Raw genomic sequence first — 20,861 nt, forward strand, 5'->3', positions numbered from 1 at the left:
GCAAAAGAAAAAGCATACAAAGTAGCAAGGGTTGGTGGGAAGTCAGAGGATTGGGAATCCTTTAAAAGTGAGCAGAGGACAACTTAAAAAAGCAATAAGGGGGGAGAAGATGAAATGTGAGTGTAAGCTAGCTAGTAATATAAAAGAAGATAGGAAGAGGTTTTTCCAATTTATAAAAGGTAAAAGAGGCAAAAATAGCCATTGGACCACTAAGATGAGGCTGGAGAAGTAATAATAGGAAACAAAGCAATGGCAGAGAAACTGAATAGTTATTTTGCATCAGTCTTTGCATCTTAGTTACTTTGCAACAGTGGAAGACACCAGTGGGATGCCAGAGCTCCAGGAGGCACAAGCGAGTGTAGTGGCCATCACTAAGGAGAAGGTTCTGGGGAAACAAAGGTCTGAAAGTGGATAAATCACCTGAACCGGATGAACTACACCCCAGAGTTCTAAAAGAGATAGCTGAGGAAATTGTGGAGGCATTGGTGGTGATCTTTCAGGAACCACTGGAGGCAGGGAGGGTACGGTAAGAGTTTTAACAACGCCAGGTTAAAGTCCAACAGGTTTATTTGGTAGCAAATACCATTAGCTTTCGGAGTGCTGCTCCTTCGTCAGATGGAGTGGAAATGTGCTCACATTTCCACTCCATCTGATGAAGGAGCAGTGCTCCGAAAGCTAATGGTATTTGCTACCAAATAAACCTGTTGGACTTTAACCTGGTGTTTTTAAAACTCTTACTGTGTTCACCCCAGTCCAACGCCGGCATCTCGACATCATGGCAGGGAGGGTACCAGAGGACTGGAAAGTAGCTAATGTAACACCGCTGTTTAAGAAGGGAGGGAGGCAGCAGACAGGAAATTATAGGCCGGTTAGTCTGACTTTGGTCATTGGGAAGATTTTAGAGTCCGTTATTAAAGACGAGATTGCAGAGGACTGGAAGTGCATGATAAAGAAGGACTGAGTCAGCATGACTTTGTCAAGGGGAGGTCATGTCTGACAAATCTGTTAGAGTTCTTTGAGGAGGTAACAAGGAAGTTAGGTAAAGGAGAACCAGTGGACATGATTTATTTAGATTTCCAGAAGACCTTTGACAAGGTGCCACCTAGGAAACTGTTAAATATGTTAAGCGCCCATCGTGTTAAGGGCAAGATCCTGGCATGGATAGAAGATTGGCTGACTGGCAGAGAGTGGGGATAAAAGGGTCTTTTTAAGGATGGTAGCCGGTGACTAATGGTGTGCCTCAGGGGTCGGTGCTTGGACCACAACTTTTCACAATATACATTAACGATTTGGAGGAAGGAACTGAAGGCATTGTTGCTAAGTTTGCAGATGATACAAAGATATGTAGAGGGACAGATAGTATTGAGGAAGCAGGGGGTCTGCAGAAGGACTTGGACAGGTTAGGAGAGTGGGAAAGAAGTGGCAGATGGAATACAATGTGGAAAAGTGTGAGGTTATGCACTTTGGAAGGAGGAATGGAAGTATAGGTGATTTTCTAAATGCTTAGGAAATCAGAAACACAAAGGGACTTGGGAGTCAGTTAAGAAGGCAAATGTGATGTTAGCATTCATGTCGAGAGAGCTAGAATACAAGAGCAGGGATGCACTTCTGAGGCTTTATAAGGCTCTGGTCAGACCCCATTTGGAGTATTGTGAGCAGTTTTGGGCCCCGTATCTAAGGGAGGATGTGCTGGCCTTGGAAAGGGTCCAGAGGAGGTTCACAGGAATGATCCCTGGAATGAATATTGGAAAGGATTATAAGAGATAGGATTTATAATCACCTAGAAAGGAATAATTTGATTAGGGATAGTCAGCACAGTTTTGTGAAGGGTAGATCGTGCCTCACAAACCATATTGAGTTCTTTGAGAAGGTGACCAAAGAGGTGGATGAATGTAAAGCGGTTGATGTGGTGTATATGGATTTCAGCAAAGCATTTGATAAGGTTCCCCATGGTAAGCTTTTGCAGAAAATACGGACACATGGGATTGAGGGTGATTTAGTGGTTTGGATCAGGAATTGGCTAGCTGTAAGAAAACAAAGGGTGTTAGTTGATGGGAAATATTCATCCTGGAGTTCAGTTACTAGTGGTGTACCGGAAGGATCTGTTTTGGGGCCACTGCTGTTTGTCATTTTTATTAATGACCTGGATGAGGGCGTGGAAGGATGGATTAGTAAATTTGCGGATGACACTAAAGTCGGTGGAGTTGTAGACAGTGCGGAGGGAAGTGGCAGGTTACAGAGGGACATAGATAAGCTGCAGAGCTGGGCTGAGAGGTGGCAAATGGAGTTTAATGCGGAAAAGTGTGAGGTGATTCACTTTGGAAGGAGTAATAGGAATAAAGAGTACTGGGCTAATGGTAAGATACTTGGGGTAGTGTGGATGAACAGAGAGATCTGGGTGTCCATGTGCATAGATCCCTGAAAGTTGGCACCCAGGTTGATAGGGTTGTTAAGAAGGCGTACGGTGTGTTAGCTTTTATTGGTAGAGGGATTGAATTTCGGAGCCAGGAGGTCATGCTGCAACTGTACAAAACTCTGGTGCGGCCGCATTTGGAGTATTGCGTACAGTTCTGGTCGCCGTATTATAGGAAAGATGTGGAAGTGTTGGAAAGGGTGCAGAGGAGATTTACCAGGATGTTGCCTAGTATGGTGGGAAAATCGTATGAGGAAAGGCTGCGGGGCTTGAGGTTGTTTTCGTTAGAGTGAAGGTTAAGAGGTGACTTAATAGTGGCATACAAGATGATCAGAGGATTAGATAGGGTGGATAGTGAGAACTAGCACGAGGGGACATAGCTTTAAATTGAGGGGTGAGAGATATAGGTCAGATGTTAGAGGTAGGTTCTTTACTCAGAGAGTAGTAAGGGCGTGGAATGCCCTGCCTGCAGCAGTAGTAGACTCGTCAACATTAAGAGCATTCAAATGGTTATTGGATAAACATATGGATAATATTGGAATAGTGTAGATTAGAGGGGCTTTAGATTGGTTCCACTGGTCGGCGCAACATCGAGGGCCGAAGGGCCTGTACTGCGCTGTTAGTTCTATGAAGAGCTTATCTTTGGAGGAAAGGTTGAGGACTCTGGGTCTGTACACGTTGGAGTTTAAAATGATGAGGGGGAATCTTATTGAAACTTACTGGATACTGCAAGGTCCGGATAGAGTGGATGTGGAGTGGATGTTTCCACTCGTAGGAAAAACTAGAATCAGAGGGCACAACTTCAGGCTTAAGGGACAATCCTTTAAAACAGAGATGAGGAGGAATTTCTTCAACCAGAGAGTGGTGAATCTGTGGAACTCTGCCGCAGAAGGCTGTGGAGGCCAGGTCACTGAGTGTGTTTAAGACAGAGATAGGTTCTTGATTAATAAGTGAATCAGAGGTCATGTGGATAAGGCAGGAGAATGGGGATGAGAAAAGTATCAGCCATGATTGAATGGCAGAGCAGACTCGATGGGCCGAGTGGCCTAATTCTGCTCCTATGTCTTATGATCTTATGGCAATAAATGCTGGCCAGCCAGTGACATCCATGTCCCTCGAATGAATAAAAAAAACATGCAATTAAATGAATAGGCCATGCACAATAGAAAGAAAATAGAGGCTGTATTGCTCTTCACCCACATCTCACTTTATCATATTTCCTTCTGGGCGGCACGGTAGCACAGTGGTTAGCACTGCTGCTTCACAGCTCCAGGGTCCCGGGTTCGATTCCCGGCTCGGGTCACTGTCTGTGTGGAGTTTGCACATTCTCCTCGTGTCTGCGTGGGTTTCCTCCGGGTGCTCCGGTTTCCTCCCACAGTCCAAAGACGTGCGGGTTAGGTTGATTGGCCAGGTTAAAAATTGCCCCTTAGAGTCCTGGGATGCATAGGTTAGAGGGATTAGCGGGTAAATGTGTGGGGGTAGGGCCTGGGTGGGATTGTGGTCGGTGCGGACTCGATGGGCCGAATGGCCTCCTTCTGCACTGTAGGGTTTCTATGATTCTATGAAACAACTCTTTTCCAATTCATTCTGCACTCTCAAACTCCCAGTTGTCTACTCTTTGGTCTTCCATTCTCCAGGACATTTCTGTAGCTACAATATATTCAACCACACTCTTACCTCCATCTTTGATGTTGTTGTCTCATTAGAGCTATTACTTTCTCTCACCATGGTCATTTCCCCCAGTACAACTCTTATCTCCAGTCCCTTAACAGATATGGAACGACAACCGTTTTAGGAATTCACTGCCAGATCTGGCTGGACCACAGTAAGCATTAAGGGATCCTATTCTCATCTCTGAAAACTGCTCACTGTCCCAGGATTATTTTTTCCCGACTACAATCCAACTTCATAAACCACCTCTCCCGCTTCCTCCAGCCTCACCTCCAACATGGGCAAGAAGCTCAGGAACGACTTTGTTACTAAAATTGAGACCATCTGATCAGCTATCTCTTCCTGGTCCCTCCCTTGCACTAGCCAGGGCCAAACTTCCCCTTAGCCTTGAACTTGTATCTTTCTGTAGTTTCTTTCCTATCTCCTCTCGTATTGGTTCTGAACTCATTTGTCCATGAGATCCACCTTCTGCTCCTTGACCCCATTTCCAACCATTGAATCAATAGAATTCCTACAGTGCAGGAGGAGGTAATTTGGCCCATTGAGTCTCCACTGAGCCTTCGAAAGAGCACTCTACCCAGGCTCACTGCCCCACCCTATCCCCATAACTCCATCATTTACCATGGTTAATCCACCTGACCTAAACATCTCTGGATTAAAGTGTAATTTAGCATGGGCAACCCACCTCACCTATACATCTTTGGACTGTGGGAGGAAACCGGAACCCCCAGAGGAACCCTACACAGACATGGGGAGAACGTGCAAACTCCACACAGTCATCCAAGGCCAGAATTGACCTCAGTGCTAACCACTGTGCCACCCTGAACTACTGACCATGTAACTTTGCTTTCTGGTTCCCATATTAGTCAATGTTGTTAACAATTCACTCTCCTCGGGTACTATGACTCCCTCCTTCAAACTTGCTGTCATGAAGCCCCCCTTAACCTCTCTGTTCTATCACCCCAACATTTTCCCCCCTCTCCAAAGTCCTTGAGCATGTTGAAGACACCCAAAGCTATGCCCATCTTTCCTGGAACACCATACTTGCCTGGTTCTGTTCTTACATCTCTCATCATAACCAGAGAATCATTGGCATTGGCTTCTCTTTCTGCTCCCATATAGTGACTCCCATTGTCCCCCAAGGATCTATTTTGGCCATCCTTCTATTATCAGAGTCAGAATTGCACAAAGATGGGGCACTCTGTGGAAAAATTCTGTCAATTCCATTCTCCATTCTATCCTTGTAGCCTTTCAAAATTATTTACCTTGTGTGTCTATTCAGTTTTCCTTTTGAAATCATTCATCACCTCTGTTTTCACCACCCTCATAGTTAGCAAGTTCCAAGTCATTATCACTCCGAAAAATAGTTCTTCTTTAGAAACATAGAAAACTACAACACAAAACAGGACCTTCGGCCCCACAAGTTGTGCCGAACATATCCCTACCTTTTAGGCCTACCTATAATCCTCCATCCTATTAAGTCCCATGTACTCATCCAAGAGTCTCCTAAAAGACCCTATTGAGTTTGCCTCCACCACCACTGACGGCAGCCGATTCCGCTCGCCCACCACCCTCTGTGTGAAAAACTTCCCCCTCACATTTCCCCTGTACCTACCCCCCAGCACCTTAAACCTGTGTCCTCTCGTAGCAGCCATTTCCACCCTGGGAAAAAACCTCTGAGAGTCCACCCGATCTATGCCTCTCAACATCTTATATACCTCTATTAGGTCTCCTCTCATCCTACGTCTCTCCAAGGAGAAAAGACCGAGCTCCTTCAGCGTATCCTCATAAGGCATGCCACTCAATCTAGGCAACATCCTTGTAAATCTCCTCTGCACCCTTTCAATCTTTTCCACATCCTTCCTGTAATGAGGCGACCAGAACTGAGCACAGTAGTCCAAGTGGGGTCTGACGAGGGTCTTATATAGCTGCATCATTATCCCCGGACTCCTAAACTCAATCCCTCGATTGATAAAGGCCAGCACACCATATGCCTTCTTAACCACCACCTCCACCTGCAGGGCCGATTTTAGAGTCCTATGGACCCGGACCCCAAGGTCCTTCTGATCCTCTACCGAACTAAGAGTCTTTCCCTTTATATTGTACTCCTTCATCCCATTTGACCTACCAAAATGGACCACGCTGCATTTATCTGGGTTGAAGTCCATCTGCCACTTTTCCGCCCAGTCTTGCATCCTATCTATGTCCCTCTGTAACTTCTGACATCCCTCCAGACTTTCCACAACCCCACCAACCTTCGTGTCGTCGGCAAACTTACCAACCCATCCCTCCACTTCCTCACCCAGGTCATTTATGAAAATGACAAACAGCAAGAGTCCCAGAACAGATCCCTGGGGCACACCACTGGTGACCGACCTCCAAATAGAAAAAGACCCATCTATACACACTCTCTGCCTCCTTTGGGAAAGCCAGTTCTGGATCCACAGGGCAGCAGCCCCTTGGATCCCATGCCCTCTCACTTTTTCGAGAAGCCTTGCATGGGGGACCTTATCGAACGCCTTGCTAAAATCCATATAAACCACATCTACCGCTTTCTCTTCGTCAATGTGTTTAGTCACATTTTCGAAGAACTCCACCAGGCTCGTAAGGCACGATCTGCCCTTGACAAAGCCATGCTGAGTATTCTTGAGCATACTAAACCTCTCTAAATGCTCATAAATCTTGTCCCTCAGGATCTTCTCCATCAGCTTACCAACCACTGAGGTTAGACTCACCGGTCGGTAATTTCCTGGTCTATCCCTATTCCCCTTCTTTAAAATAGGAACCACATCCGCAATCCTCCAATCCTCCGGCACCTCTCCCGTCTCCATCATCGATGCAAAGATCATCGCCAGAGGCTCTGCAATCTCTTCCCTCGCCTCCCACAGTAACCTGGGGTACATCCCATCCGGACCCGGCGACTTATCTATCTTGATGCCATTGAAAGATCCCAGCACAACCTCTTTGTTTAAGTCCACATACTCAATCTTTTCAGTCCACCGCAAGCCCACAGTACATCCACCCATGTCCTTCTCCTCTGTGAAAACCGAGGCAAAATACTCATTAAGCACCTCTGCCATTTCCACTGGGTCCGTACAGATTTTCCCACCTTCACCTTTTATAGGCCCTATTCCTTCGCGTCACGTCCTTTTACTCTTCACATATTTATAGAACGCCATAAGGTTTTCCCTAATTCTACTCGCCAAGGCCTTCTCGTGACCCCTTCTAGCTCTCCTAATTTCCTTCTTTAGTCCCTTCCTACAAGCCGTATGCTCATCTAGATCCCTATCTTCGCCAAGCTCTCTGAACCTTTTGTCCGCTTTCCTTTTCTTCTCGACTTGGTCCCGCACAGTTTTCGTGCACCACGGTTCCTTTAACCTACCAACTCCTCCCTGTCTGCTCGGAACATTGTCCTGTGGAACTCTAGACACAGTAAGAAGTCTCACAACACCAGGTTAAAGTCCAACAGGCTTATTTGGTAGCAAATACCATAAGCTTTCGGAGCAGAGCTCCTTCGTCAGATGGAGTGGATATCTGTTCTCAAACAGGGCACAGACACAGAAATCAAATTACAGAATACTGATTAGAATGCAAATCTCTACAGCCACCCAGGTCTTAAATGTACAGACAATGTGGGTGGAGGGAGCATTCAACACAGGTTAAAGAGATGTGTATTGTCTCCAGACAGAACAGCTTGTGGAATTCTGCAAGTCCAGGAGGCAAGCTGTGGGGGTTACTGATAATGTGACATAAATCCAACATCCCGGTTTAGGCCGTCCTCATGTGTGCGGAACTTGGCTATCAGTTTCTGCTCAGCGACTCTGCGCTGTCGTGTGTCGTGAAGGCCGCCTTGGAGAACGCTTACCTGAAGATCCAAGGCTGAATGCCCGTGACTGCTGAAGTGCTCCCCCACAGGAAGAGAACAGTCTTGCCTGGTGATTGTCGAGTGGTGTTCATTCATCCGTTGTCGTAGCGTCTGCATGGTTTCCCCAATGTACCATGCCTCGGGACATCCTTTCTTGCAGCGTATCAGGTAGACAACGTTGGCCGAGTTGCAAGAGTAGGTACCGTGTACCTGGTAGATGGTGTTCTCACGTGAGATGATGGCATCCGTGTCGATGATCCGGCACGTCTTGCAGAGGTTGCTGTGGCAGGGTTGTGTGGTGTCGTGGTCACTGTTCTCCTGAAGTCTGGGTAGTTTGCTGCGGACAATGGTCTGTCTGAGGTTGCGTGGTTGTTTGAAGGCAAGAAGTGGGGGTGTGGGGATGGCCTTGGCGAGATGTTCGTCTTCATCAATGACATGTTGAAGGCTCCGGAGGAGATGCCGTAGCTTCTCCGCTCCGGGGAAGTACTGGACGATGAAGGGTACTCTGTCCACCGTGTCCCGTGTTTGTCTTCTGAGGAGGTCGGTGCGGTTTTTCGCTGTGGCGCGTCGGAACTGTTGATCGATGAGTCGAGCGCCATATCCTGTTCTTATGAGGGCATCTTTCAGCGTCTGGAGGTGTCTGTTGCGATCCTCCTAGAACCCTAGACAGACATTCCTTGAAAAACTGCCACCTCTCTTCAGTAGATTTCCCCGAGAATACCTCCTTCCAATTTACTCCCCTAATTTGCTGCCTTATGTCTTCATATTTCCCCTTACTCCATATAAACGCTTTCCTAGCTTGCCTGATCCTCTCTTTTTCCAATGCAAGCATAAAGGAGATAGAGTTCTGATCGCTATCCCCAAGATGCTCTCCCACTGAGAGATCTGACACCTATCCAGGTTCATTGGTCAGTATCAGATCAAGTACAGCCTCTCCTCTTGTAGGCTTGTCCACATGCTGTGTCAGGAAACCCTCCTGAACACACCTAACGAACTCCTCCCCATCCAATCCCCTTACCCTAGGGATATTCCAATCTATGTTTGGGAAATTAAAGTCTCCCATCACAACAACTCTGCTATGATTGCAACTCTCCAAGATCTGTTTCCCTATCTGCTCCTCCACCTCCCTGTCACTATTGGGCGGCCTATAGAAAACTCCCAGCAAAGTGATCGACCCCTTCCCACTCCGAACTTCCACCCACAGGGACTCTGTGGAAAATCCCTCCACAGCATACACCTTCTCTACAGCTGTGACACTATCCCTGATCAGCAGTGCCACTCCACCCCCTCTCTTGCCTCCCTCCCTGTCCTTCCTGAAACATCTGAATCCTGGCACCTAGAGTATCCAGTCCTGTCCCTGAGACATCCAAGTCTCCGTAATGGCCACCACATCACACTTCCAGGCATCAATCCACGCTCTGAGCTCATCCCCTTTATTCACTATACTCCTGGCATTAAAGTAAACACATCTCAATCCTTTGGTCTGAGCTCGCCCCTTCTCTATCCCCCGTCCATCCTCCCTCTTGCACCATCTATAACCCTTCTCTGTTTGCGAGCTAACTTCCTCGCTCCCAATCATCTCGTCTCGATCCCCTCCCCCCCCAACCTATCTAGTTTAAACTCTCCCCAGTAGCCTTAGCCAACCTTCCCGCCAGGATATTTGTCCCCCTGGGATTCAAGTGCCACCCGTTTTTTGTGTACAGGTCACACCTGCCCCTAAAGAGGTCCCAATGGTCCAGGAACCTGAATCCCTGACCCCTGCACCAGTCCCTCAGTCACACATTCATCCTCCACCTCACTCCATACCTGCCCTCACCCTCCCGTGGCACAGGCAACAATCCTGAGATTACTACCTTTGCTTTCCCCCTTCTCAGCTGTCACCCTAATTCACTATACTCTCTTTTCATGACCCCTTCCCACTTCCTTCCCACATCAGCGGTACCAATATGTACCGCTACCTCTGGCTCCTCTCCCTCCCCCCTCAGGATTTCCGGGAATCGACCAGCGACATCCTGGATCCTGGCCCCAGGGAGGCAGATCACCATCCGAGACTCCCGCCTGTGTCCGCAAAAACGCCTGCCCGACCCCCTTACCGTCGAGTCCCCAATTAACACTGCCTTCCTCCCCTTTTCCTTAGCCCTCTGAGTTACAGGGCCAGACTCCACTCCGGAGACACGGCCACTGCTGCTTCCCCCAGGCGGGCTGTTCCCCCCAGCAGTACTCAGGCAGGAGTACTTGTTGTGTAGAGGCACATCCACCGGGGTGCTCTCAATCACCCAAGCTTTACCCTTCCTGGCCGTCACCCACTTGGCCTCCACCCGTGGCCCTGGTGTGACCACCTGATGATAGCTCTTGTCTATCACCTCCTCATTCTCCCTTAACAGCCTAAGATCCTCGAGCAGTTCCAGTTCCTTAACACGGTCCCTCAGGAACCGCAGCTCGACGCACCCCTCACAGATGTGGATGTCCGGGAGGCCAGGTGCCTCCAGGACCTCCCACATCCTACACTGGGAACAACACAGTGGCTTCACACCCATATTTGCCCCTTTATACCAAGGCACACAGAAAAGTAAACAAGAATGATAAAACTCACCCCTGCTCGCCCTGTCCCCCGAAGCCCTGTGAGCCAAAGCCCTTATAGCTCACACTCTGCTTCCCACTCACTCCCCTGCCCACTCCCGACGCTGCCCACTGTATACTGCGGCCTCCCTTTTATACTTCGCGTGCTTAAAAAACCCTTCCCAGACTCCTTAGCAGCCCACTTCCGGTTTTCACTTTAAACTTAAGAAAAATACTACTACAAAAGTAAAGGCCAAAAAAAACACACTAACTGACTAAATAAATAAATCTCTCACCAGCACTCCTGCCTCAAATCACTCTCTCTCTGGTTGCTCCAGTGGAACAATCCCCCTGGATCTCTTGCACAAAATCTGCGTGCACACATCTGTGTCTTCTAGTCTTTGTCCCATCAGTTAAGTGAATAGCTTTTCTTTAGCTACCTTATCTAAACCTATCATGATCTTGTACACCTCTATCAAATCTTCACTCAATCTCCTTTACTACAAGGAGAACAACCCCAGCCAGCTTCCCCAAACTAACAGTGTAGCTAAATTCACTCATCCCTGGAACCATCCTGATAATTCTCTTCTGTACCCTGTCAAGGATCCTTACATCCTTCTTAAAGTGATGACCAGAACTAGAGACAAATTTTTAGTGGTGACCTAACCAGAGCTTTATAATGATTCAACAAAACACCCCTGATTTTGTACACAATACCTTTATTTATGAAGCTAAAAATCATATATACTTTGCTGACTATTTTCTCAATATTACTGGCCACCTTCAAAGATTGTCATAAAGACCTATGTGGTTCACTAATATCTTTTAGGGAAGAAAACCTGCCAACCTTACCTGGTCTGGCCTACATGTGACTCCAGACCCCACAGAATGCCATTGGCTCTTAACTGTCCACTGAAATGTTCAATTCAAGAGCAATTAGGGATGGGCAACACATGTAGGATTATGCCACCAACACCCACATCCCATAAATCAGTAAAGAATTTGTGTACATGAACTCCCTTGTTCCTCTGTCCCCGCATACTGTGCCATTAAGTCAACATTTCCTCTCCCTTTTCCTTCTGGTAAAATGCATCACCACCTACTTCCCTGTTAAAATCCATCTGCCACTTGTCTGCTCATTCCCTTAGCCAATCTGTGTCCTGTTATAGTCAATTATAGTCGAATCATACAGTGCAGAAGAGATCCTTCAGACCATAGAGTCTGCGCTGACACATTAGAAACACCTGAACTCCTACCTAATCCCATCTACCAGCACTTGGCCCATAGACTTGAATGTTATGACGTGCCAAGTGCTCGTACAGGTACTTTTTAAAGGATGTGACCATCCTCCCACGTAACACGTTCTCGACCACTTTCTGGGTAAAAAACGTTTTCCTCACATCCCCCCCTAAACCTCCTGCCCCTCACCTTGAACCTATGTCCCCCTCGTTAATGACCCTTCAACTAAGGGGAACCCAGCTGCTCCTTATCGACTCTGTCTATGGCCTCAAAATCTTGAACACTTCGATAAGGTCGCTCAGTCTTCCCTGCTCCGACGAAAACAACTCAAGCCTATTGAACCTCTCTTCATAACTTCAATGTTCCATCCCAGGCAGCATCCTGGTGAATCTCCTCTGCACCCTCTTCAGTGCAATCACATCCTTCCTATAATGTGGTGACCAGAACTGCACACAGTACTCTAGCTGTGGTCTCATCAAAATTCTACATGAACTCCAACATGACTTCCTTGCTTTTATAATCTGTGCCTCAATTGATAAAGGTAAGTGTCCAATATGCCTTTTTCACCACCCCACTAACGTGCCCTTCCACTTTCAGAGATCCGTGAACAAACACACCAAGGTCCTTTTGTTCCACAGAACTTCCTAGTGATCTGCCATTTATTGAAAACTTCCTTTCCAAATTACTCCTTCCAAAGTGTATCACCTCACACTTTCCAGGGATAAATTCCATCTGCCAGTTATCTGCTCATTTTACCATCCCATCCATATCCAAAATCCATATTTCTATGATCATCTTGCTGGTGCCAGTACAGAGCGAGACTGCGGATAGTTGGGAACCTGTCTCGGGGGCAGGGAATTCATATGGTGTTCATGGAAGTGGAAATGACTAGGGTTGGGAAGCATTTTCCGATCAGGGCCATTGTGATCTCCTGGACTCGTTTCGATCACCTCAGGGGGTCGGAGAGGAATTTCCCAGATTTTTTTTTTCCCCATATTGGCCCTGGGGTTTTTCACTCTGGGTTTTCGCCTCTCCCTGGGGATCACATGGTCTGGAATAGGAGGGTGGGGGTGAGTTAATAGGTTGTAATGAACAAAGCATCGTAGCTGTGAGGGGCAGCTCGGTGGATAGGATATTGGTATGTAGATAGGCTGGAAAATTGGGCGGGGATCCTGGATTCAGGATTCAATCCTGGACCGGGGAGCGGCGCGGGCTTGGAGGGCCGAAGGGCCTGTTCCTGTGCTGTATTGTTCTTTGTTCTTCTTGTAGCCCAAGACACACAACCTCAATATTAACCACCAGGCCAATCTTTGTGTCATCCGCAAACTTACTAATTTTACCCCCCACATAGACATCTATGTATTTTATATAAAGGACGAATAATCGGGAATCCAACCCAGATCCCTGTGGTCCGCCGCTGGACACTGGCTTCCAGTCACCAAAGCAGCCTTCTGTCATCACCCTCTGTCTCCTACAACTGAGCCAATTTTGAATCCACTTTATCAAATTACCCTGTATCCCACATGCATGTACGTTTTTTACAAGTCTCCCAAGTGGGACCTTGTCAAAAGCTTTGCTGAAATCCATACAAATTACATCGACTGCACTACCCTCATCTACACACCTGATCACCACCTCAAAAAATTAATTCAAAGTTGTTAGGCATGACCTCTCTGTGACAAAGCCATGTTGACTATCCCTGGTCAAGTCTTGCCTCTCCAAGTGGAGATATATGCTCTTCTTCAGAAGTTTCTCCCACCACTGACATGAGACTCACTGATCTGTAGTTCCCTGGTTTATCTCTACAATACTTCTGAAATAGCGGAACCACATTAGTTGTTCTACAGTCATCTGGCACTTTCCCTGTGGCTAGAGAGGAATTGAAAATTTGCATCAGAGCCCCTGCAATCTTCTCCCTTGCCTCCCACAACAGCCTAGGGCACAATTCATATGAACCTGGAGATATATCCACTTTTAAGGTTGCAATACTTTGTCTTTCCCTACGTCAATTTGCTCAAGAACCTCACAGTCTCTCTCCCCGAATTCCACATCTTCATCCTCTTCATTCTCTTGGATGAAGACAGAAGTGAAGTGTTCATTCAACACTCTACCATTGTCCTCTGGTTCCACTCACTGACTGTCCCCTTGGTCCCTAATGGGCCCTATTCTTTCCCTGGCTATTCTCTTCCCATTGATATACTTATAGAATATCTTGGGATTTTCCCTACTTTTACCAGCCAGAACTTTCTCATATCCCCTCTTTGTTTTCCTAATTGCTTCCTTAAACTCCACCCTGCACTCTCTATTCTTCGCTAATGCCTCCGCTTATTTGCCCCGCTTGTACTTGTGAAAAGCCTTCCTTTTCCTTCTCGTTGTATCCTGAATATCATCCTCATTGTCTGGCATTCCTCCAGTTTGGTATCATTGGCAAATTTTGAAATGTTACTCTGTATTCCAATATCCAATTCATTTATGTATAATTGTTCCTAGCATTGGTCCTTGCTGAACACCATTGCCCACCAACCCCCCTGTCTGAAAAACAACTGTTTACCATGATTCACTATTTTCTATATTTAAGCCAAATTCTTTCATCCAAGTTAACACTAACCCTCCTATTTCATGAACCTCAATTTTGTTAACCAGCCTTTTACATGATATCTGGTCAAATACTTTCTCAAAATCCATATTGACAATATCCACTGCATTCCCTTCATCAACCTTCTCTGTTACTTTGTTACTTTATCAGTAAATTCAGTTTGATTAGTCAAACACACTCCATTTGTTGCAGATCTCTGCAGTCTCTCCTTAATTAACTCAGAACTGTGCATGAGAGTGTTTTTTCCCCCGATTCCTTTTTCTACAAACATGCCTCCCTCAGATGTTAAAGGACCGGCCTGTAGGCATAGGACTACTCTTGGACCCTTTCTTGAACAACAGTCTCAAATTTACCACTTTCCAATCCTCTGGCACCTTCCCCATATCGAGGGAAGATTGGCAGATTATACTAAACCCTTCCGCTATCTCCACTCACTTCCCTTTTCAATCCGGGACGCAAGCCATCTGGACCAGGTGACTTCTCCACTCTAAGCATAGCCAACCTTCCAAATGTATCCTGCCTATTAATCTTCACATCATCCATTCATTATCTCGATCACAAACCAAAAAGCTAAATATCACAGATGCTGGAATTATGAAATGAAAACAAAGTGCTGGGAATACTCAACAGATCAGGCAGCATCTGTGAAGTGAGAAAAACTGAGTTAACATTTCAGGTCAATGAACTTTTCTCAGAAATGTTTGAAATGTAAGGTTTTAAGCAGATGAAAGGAAAAGGAATGATGGAGAAAGGTCAGTGAGAGGACAGAAGCTGGGAGATATTAAACTACAGTTGTATTTCTCTCTCCACAGGTGCTGCCTCACCTGCTGAATACTTCCAGCAGTTTCAGCTTTTATTTCACATCACTACCACCTCTAATTCTACAAATATTTTGTCCATAGAACATAGAGTGCAAAAAGAGGTCATTCACCCCATTGAGCCTGCACCCAACTCTCCAAAAGAGCATCTTACCCAGGCCCACAATCCCACCCTATCCCCATAGCCCCATGTATTTACCATGGCCAATCCACCTAACCTGCACATCTTTGGACTCTGGCAGGAAACCAAAGCATCCAGAGAAAACCCATGCAGACATGGGGAGAATGTGCATAAAGTACTCATTGTGTCTTTGCCTGTGCCTTTGAGCATTTTTCACCCTCTTTGGCTCTAATTGGAACCAGACTGCTTTTTTTTTCATCTCAAGGCCAGCAAAATATGGTTTTGTTTTACCCTGGCTAGGTCCCTTCTCATCCATTCAGTAAGCCTTCTAATCTAGAAATTCTACTTTAGATTGTTCCTCCATTCCTAATCTAATTCTGATCACTTCTACCCAAATGTTCCCCACAGACACTTGACCCACCTGATTCCCCAGCACTGGATCCAGCAATGCCACCTTACTCGCTGACTAAGAATATTGGTGATATCACATTTAGGGTAACGTGTACAGTTCTGGTCTCCTTATTTAAGAAAGGACAGAGTTGCGTTAGAAGCAGTTCAGAGGTTTACTCAACTGATTCCTGAAGCATTGAGGAAACATTGCACAGGTTGGGCCTGTTACATTGGAGTTAAGAAGAATGAGAGGATATCTTAATAAAGCGTAAGATCTTGAGGGGTATTTGATAGGGTGGATGCTTCACCTTTTGGGAGACTACAACGAGGCAAAGCTGTTTAAAAATTATGGTCTCATTTTAGATGGAGATGAGAGGTTTTTTTCTCTCATAGGGTCATGTGTCTGTGGAACACTCTTCCCTGGAGGGCAGTGCAGGCTGGATCACTGAATATTTTTAAAGCTGAGTTGGAGGAACTGTCGATAGGTGACTGCCTATCCTAATCGCCCACATTACGGAAGTACTCTGGAGAAAAAGTACTCCATAGCACGAGACTCTGCGACATACTCTATATTGTCCTTCATCAATGTCATCCAAAAACACAGCATCAGTTTCCACATTTACACTTATGACACCCGGCGCTAACTCACCACCAACTCTCTCAACATTTCCAACTGTCTCTAAATTGTCAGACTGCTTCAACTGAATGAGCAGAAATTTCCTCCAGTTAAATATTGAGAAGGCTGAAACTATTACTTTCAGTTTCCACCATAAACTAGTTCCTAAATATTCTCTCCCTGGAAACAGTCTGAAGCTGAATTAAACTGTTCAACATTGGTGTCATGTTTGACCCAGAAGTGAGCTTCCAACTTCACATCTGCACCAGCAGTAAGACTACCCACTTCCACCTCCATAACATTGCCAAACTACACTCTTGCAACAGCTCCTCTCTTACTGCAACCTCTTTCACACATTTGTTATCTTGAGACGTCATTATTCTTAACTCACTCCTAATCAGCATCCCATGTTCTACCCTCTCCAAAATGGAGGTCAGCACAGCCCCTATTCTAACTAGCACCAAGTCTTGCTTCTCTATGAGAATCATAGAATTCCTACAGTGCCCATTTGGCCCATTGAGTCTGCACCAACTCTCCAAAAGAGCATCTTACCCACACCCCCACCCTATTCCCATAATCCCATGGCCAATCCACCTAACCTGCACATCTTTGGACTGTGGAAGGAGACCAGACCACCTGGAGGAAACTCGCACAGACATGGAGAGAACATGTAAGCTCCACACAGACAGTCACCCAAGGCTGGAATCGAACCCAGGTTCCTGGTGCTGTGCCACCATGCTGTCCCAAATTTAGTTTAAAAATGGTAACCATTATGTTTGAAATAAAAAAAACAAGGTGTAGAAATACTAAACAAGTCTGGTACTATCTGTGGAGAGAGAAACAGAGTTAATGTTTTGAGTTCAATATGGTCTTCTTCAGAACCATATTGTCTGAATTATCAAGGCCTCTGCCGAGGCGATCACACACATTCAATAGATATAGTTTGAAGACATGAACTTGTCCAAAACTTGGTATTGTACAAAGGAAGAAAGGATGGAAGGAAGATTTGTTATGGAATGTGGAGTTTGTTTAATAACTTCACTAAAGTCTTTGCATGCTAATTCTCTGACTATTATAAGTGTCTGTATGCATTGTTTTCAGATGTACTAGAAACAGTGAGACACTGTACTGCCTAGTATGCCGACTGAGTCCTCAATAATGCCTGTTTTTTCACTCTGCTTTTCACAGCACGTGTTGAATCTGATGGGGAATGAAGTCATTAAGAAAATGTCTAACTACAGGAAGGTGTTTACCGTGCACCTGCATCAGCTGACATACCTGGATGACAGGCCAGTCTTTCCAAAAGATAGGTAGGTGTCAGAGCAGTACACAGGCTAGCTAAAGTCCTGTGTTCACTGCAAGAACTAGTAAATAGATGGAAGGGCAAATGAGGCATATAGTACAACTTTATGTCCATGAATACCACATCAACTACATTTACCCTCATCAACCCTCTCTGTTACTTCATAAACAATCTCAAGCAAGTCAGTTAAACATGATTTGCCTTTAGCAAATCAATGCTGGCTTTCTTTAATTAGTGCACCCTTGTCCAAGTGATAATTTTGTTCTGGATTATCATTTCTCAAAGCTTTTTCACCACAGATTTTGAACTGACTGACCTGTAATTGCTAGGCTTATCTTTATACCCTTCTTTGAGCAAGGGTGTAACATTTTCAATTCTCCAGTCCTCAGCAAATTTCTCCCTCATGTACAGACACATCCCATCCAGCCCTGGTGACTTATCTTTAAGTACAGCCACACTTTCTAGTATCTTCTCTTTGTCAGTTTTCAGCTCATCCAGAATCTCAACTGCCTCCTATTTTACTATGTATTTGGTAGCATTTCCTCCTCGCTGAAGACGAATGCAAAGTACGCATTTAGTACCTCCACTGTATCCTTTGCCTTCATGTGGAGACCCCCCTTTATGGTCATTAATTGCTACCGCCCCACCCCCTTACCACCCATTTGCTATTTATGTGCCCACAGAAGACTTTTTAATTCCCTTAATTCATAGTTGACAGTCTCATGTCATATACTTCCTTGCATCTCTTATTTCCTTTCTCGTATCCTTTGGACCTTGTAGATTCAACCTGTCTCTCAATTATATAACAACCTGATATCTGTCCTTTTCTGCACCCTTTTCTGTTTCATCTTACTGTCTTTCTCTTTGGGCCCTGTATTTGTTTGTCCTACCTTTCCCCATTGTGGTAATGTACCCTGAATGTAGCTTGTTTCATTACAGTTTGCCTGCCAATCTTTGATTTACCTTTCTCAGACCATTTAAATTGACTGTCCTCCAGTTTAATATTTTTAGTCTCTAATATTCCAGGTCCTTTTCCATAGCTCACCTAATTCTTATGATCACTGTTTCCTAAATTTTACCGTCCTGACACTTAATCCACTGGAAACATACCAACATAGAAAATACTCCTGAACACACTTGAAAATTTCTTCCCCTCTCTACCATTTACACTCTTATGCTCATTCATATTAGCATAATTAAACTCCCTTAAAGCTATAGCTGAATGAATACTTTGCATCTGTCTTTGACAAGGAGGAAGATCACAGAGAATCTCAAATTTTTTTACAGTTCAGAAGGAGGCCATTCAGCCCATTGTGTCTGCACCAGCTCTTCAATGAGCAATTTGCTTAGTGCCATTTCCCATAATCGTGCACATTTTTCCTTTCCAAATAACAGTCTAATTCCCTTTTGAATGCCTTGATTGAACCTGCTTCCAGGTTTGTATTCCAGACCTCAACCAATCGCTGCGTGAAAAGGTTTGCTCTCATATCAAAGAGAGGGTATGAAAAAAATATTAACAAGCAAGATTAAGGAAAACCCAACGATGTTTTACCTGTATATAAAGAGTAAAAGGATAGTTGAGGGAAAAGTGGGACCTATCAGAGATGAAGAAGGAAACTTGTGTGAAGCTGCAGAGGATATGGGAAGAGTTTTAAATGAATTTTTTGTCTCTATACTCAAAGGAATGGATGATGTGGATATACTAATCCAAGAGGAGCAGTGTGAAATGTTTTTTAAAAAATTCATTCATGGGACAACGGCGTCCCTTGCTGGCCAGCATTTATTACTCATCCCGAGTTGCCCTTGAGAAGGTAGTGGTGAGCTGCCTTCTTGAATCGCGGCAGTCCATGTTCTGTGAGTTGACCCACAATGCCATTAGGGAGGGAATTCCAGGATTTTGACCCAGCAACTGCAAAAGAACAGTGATATATTTCCAAGTTAGGATGGTGAGTGGCCTGGTGGGGAACTTCAGGTGGTGGTGTTCCCGTTTATCTGCTGTCCTTGTCCTTCTAGATGGAAATGGTCGTGGGTTTGGAAGGTGCTGTCTAAGGACCTTTGGTGAATTGCTGCAATGCATCTTGCAGATAATACACACTGTTGCTACTGAGTGTCGATGGAGGGATTGAATCATAGAAATCATAAAAATCATAGAAACCCTACAGTGCAGAAGGAGGCCATTCGGCCCATCGAGTCTGCACCGACCACAATCCCACCCAGGCCCTACCCCTACCCCCACCCCCACATATTTACCCGCTAATCCCTCTAACCTACGCATCTCAGGACTCTAAGGGGCAATTTTTAACCTGGCCAATCAACCTAACCCGCACATCTTTGGACTGTGGGAGGAAACCGGAGCACCCGGAGGAAACCCACGCAGACACGAGGAGAATGTGCAAACTCCACACAGTCAGTGACCCGAGCTGGGAATCGAACCCGGGACCTTGGAGCTGTGAAGCAGCAGTGCTAACCACTGTGCTACCGTGCCACCCTGTTTGTAGATGTGGTGCCAATCAAGCGGGCTGCTTTGTCTTGGATGGTGTCAAGCTTCTTGAGTGTTGTTGGAGCTGCATCCATCCAGGCAAGTGGGGAGTATTCCATCACACTCCTGTTTTGTGCCTTGTAGATGGTGGATAGGGTTTGGGGAGTCAGGAGATGAGTTATTCGCCATTATATTCCTAGCCTCTGACCTGCACTTGTAGCCACTGTGTTTATGTGGTGAGTCCAGTTGAGTTTCTGGTCAATGGTAACCCCAAGGATGTTGACAATGGGTATTCAGTGATGGTTGCACCATTGAATGTCAAGGGGCGGTGGTTAGAGTGTCTCTTATTGGTGATGGTTATTGCCTGGCATTTGTGTGGCGCGAATGTTACTTGCCACTTGTCAGCCCAAACCTGGATATTGTCCAGATCTTGTTGCATTTAAACATAGACTGCTTCAGTATCTGAGGAGTCGCGAATGGTGCTGAACATTGTGCAATCATCAGCGAACATCCCCACTTCTGACCTTATGATGGAGGGAAGGTCATTGATGAAGCAGCTAAAGATTGTTGGACCTAGGACACTCCCCTGAGGGACTCCTGCAGAGATGTCCTGGAGCTGAGGTGACTGACCCTCCACAACCATAACCACCTTCCTATGTACCAGGTATGACTCTAACCAGCGGAGAGTTTGCCCCTGATACCCATTGATTCCAGTTTCACAAGGGCTCCTTGATGCCACACATGGTCGAATGTGGCCTTGATGTCAAGGGCTGTCACTCTCACCTCACCTC

General features: G+C 45.7%; 1 protein-coding gene across 1 annotated transcript in view; it reads left to right on the forward strand.

The window, feature by feature from the left end:
* Positions 1-20,861, forward strand: part of dnaaf1 (dynein axonemal assembly factor 1) — a 155,104-nt gene that overhangs the window by 91,343 nt on the left and 42,900 nt on the right. The window contains exon 6 of the mRNA XM_078212026.1: positions 17,477-17,598. Coding sequence (XP_078068152.1) covers positions 17,477-17,598 — 122 coding nt within the window. The remainder of the gene's footprint in view (positions 1-17,476; positions 17,599-20,861) is intronic.

This window comes from Mustelus asterias, chromosome 4, assembly GCF_964213995.1.
Source record: "Mustelus asterias chromosome 4, sMusAst1.hap1.1, whole genome shotgun sequence".
Taxonomy (NCBI): domain Eukaryota; kingdom Metazoa; phylum Chordata; class Chondrichthyes; order Carcharhiniformes; family Triakidae; genus Mustelus; species Mustelus asterias.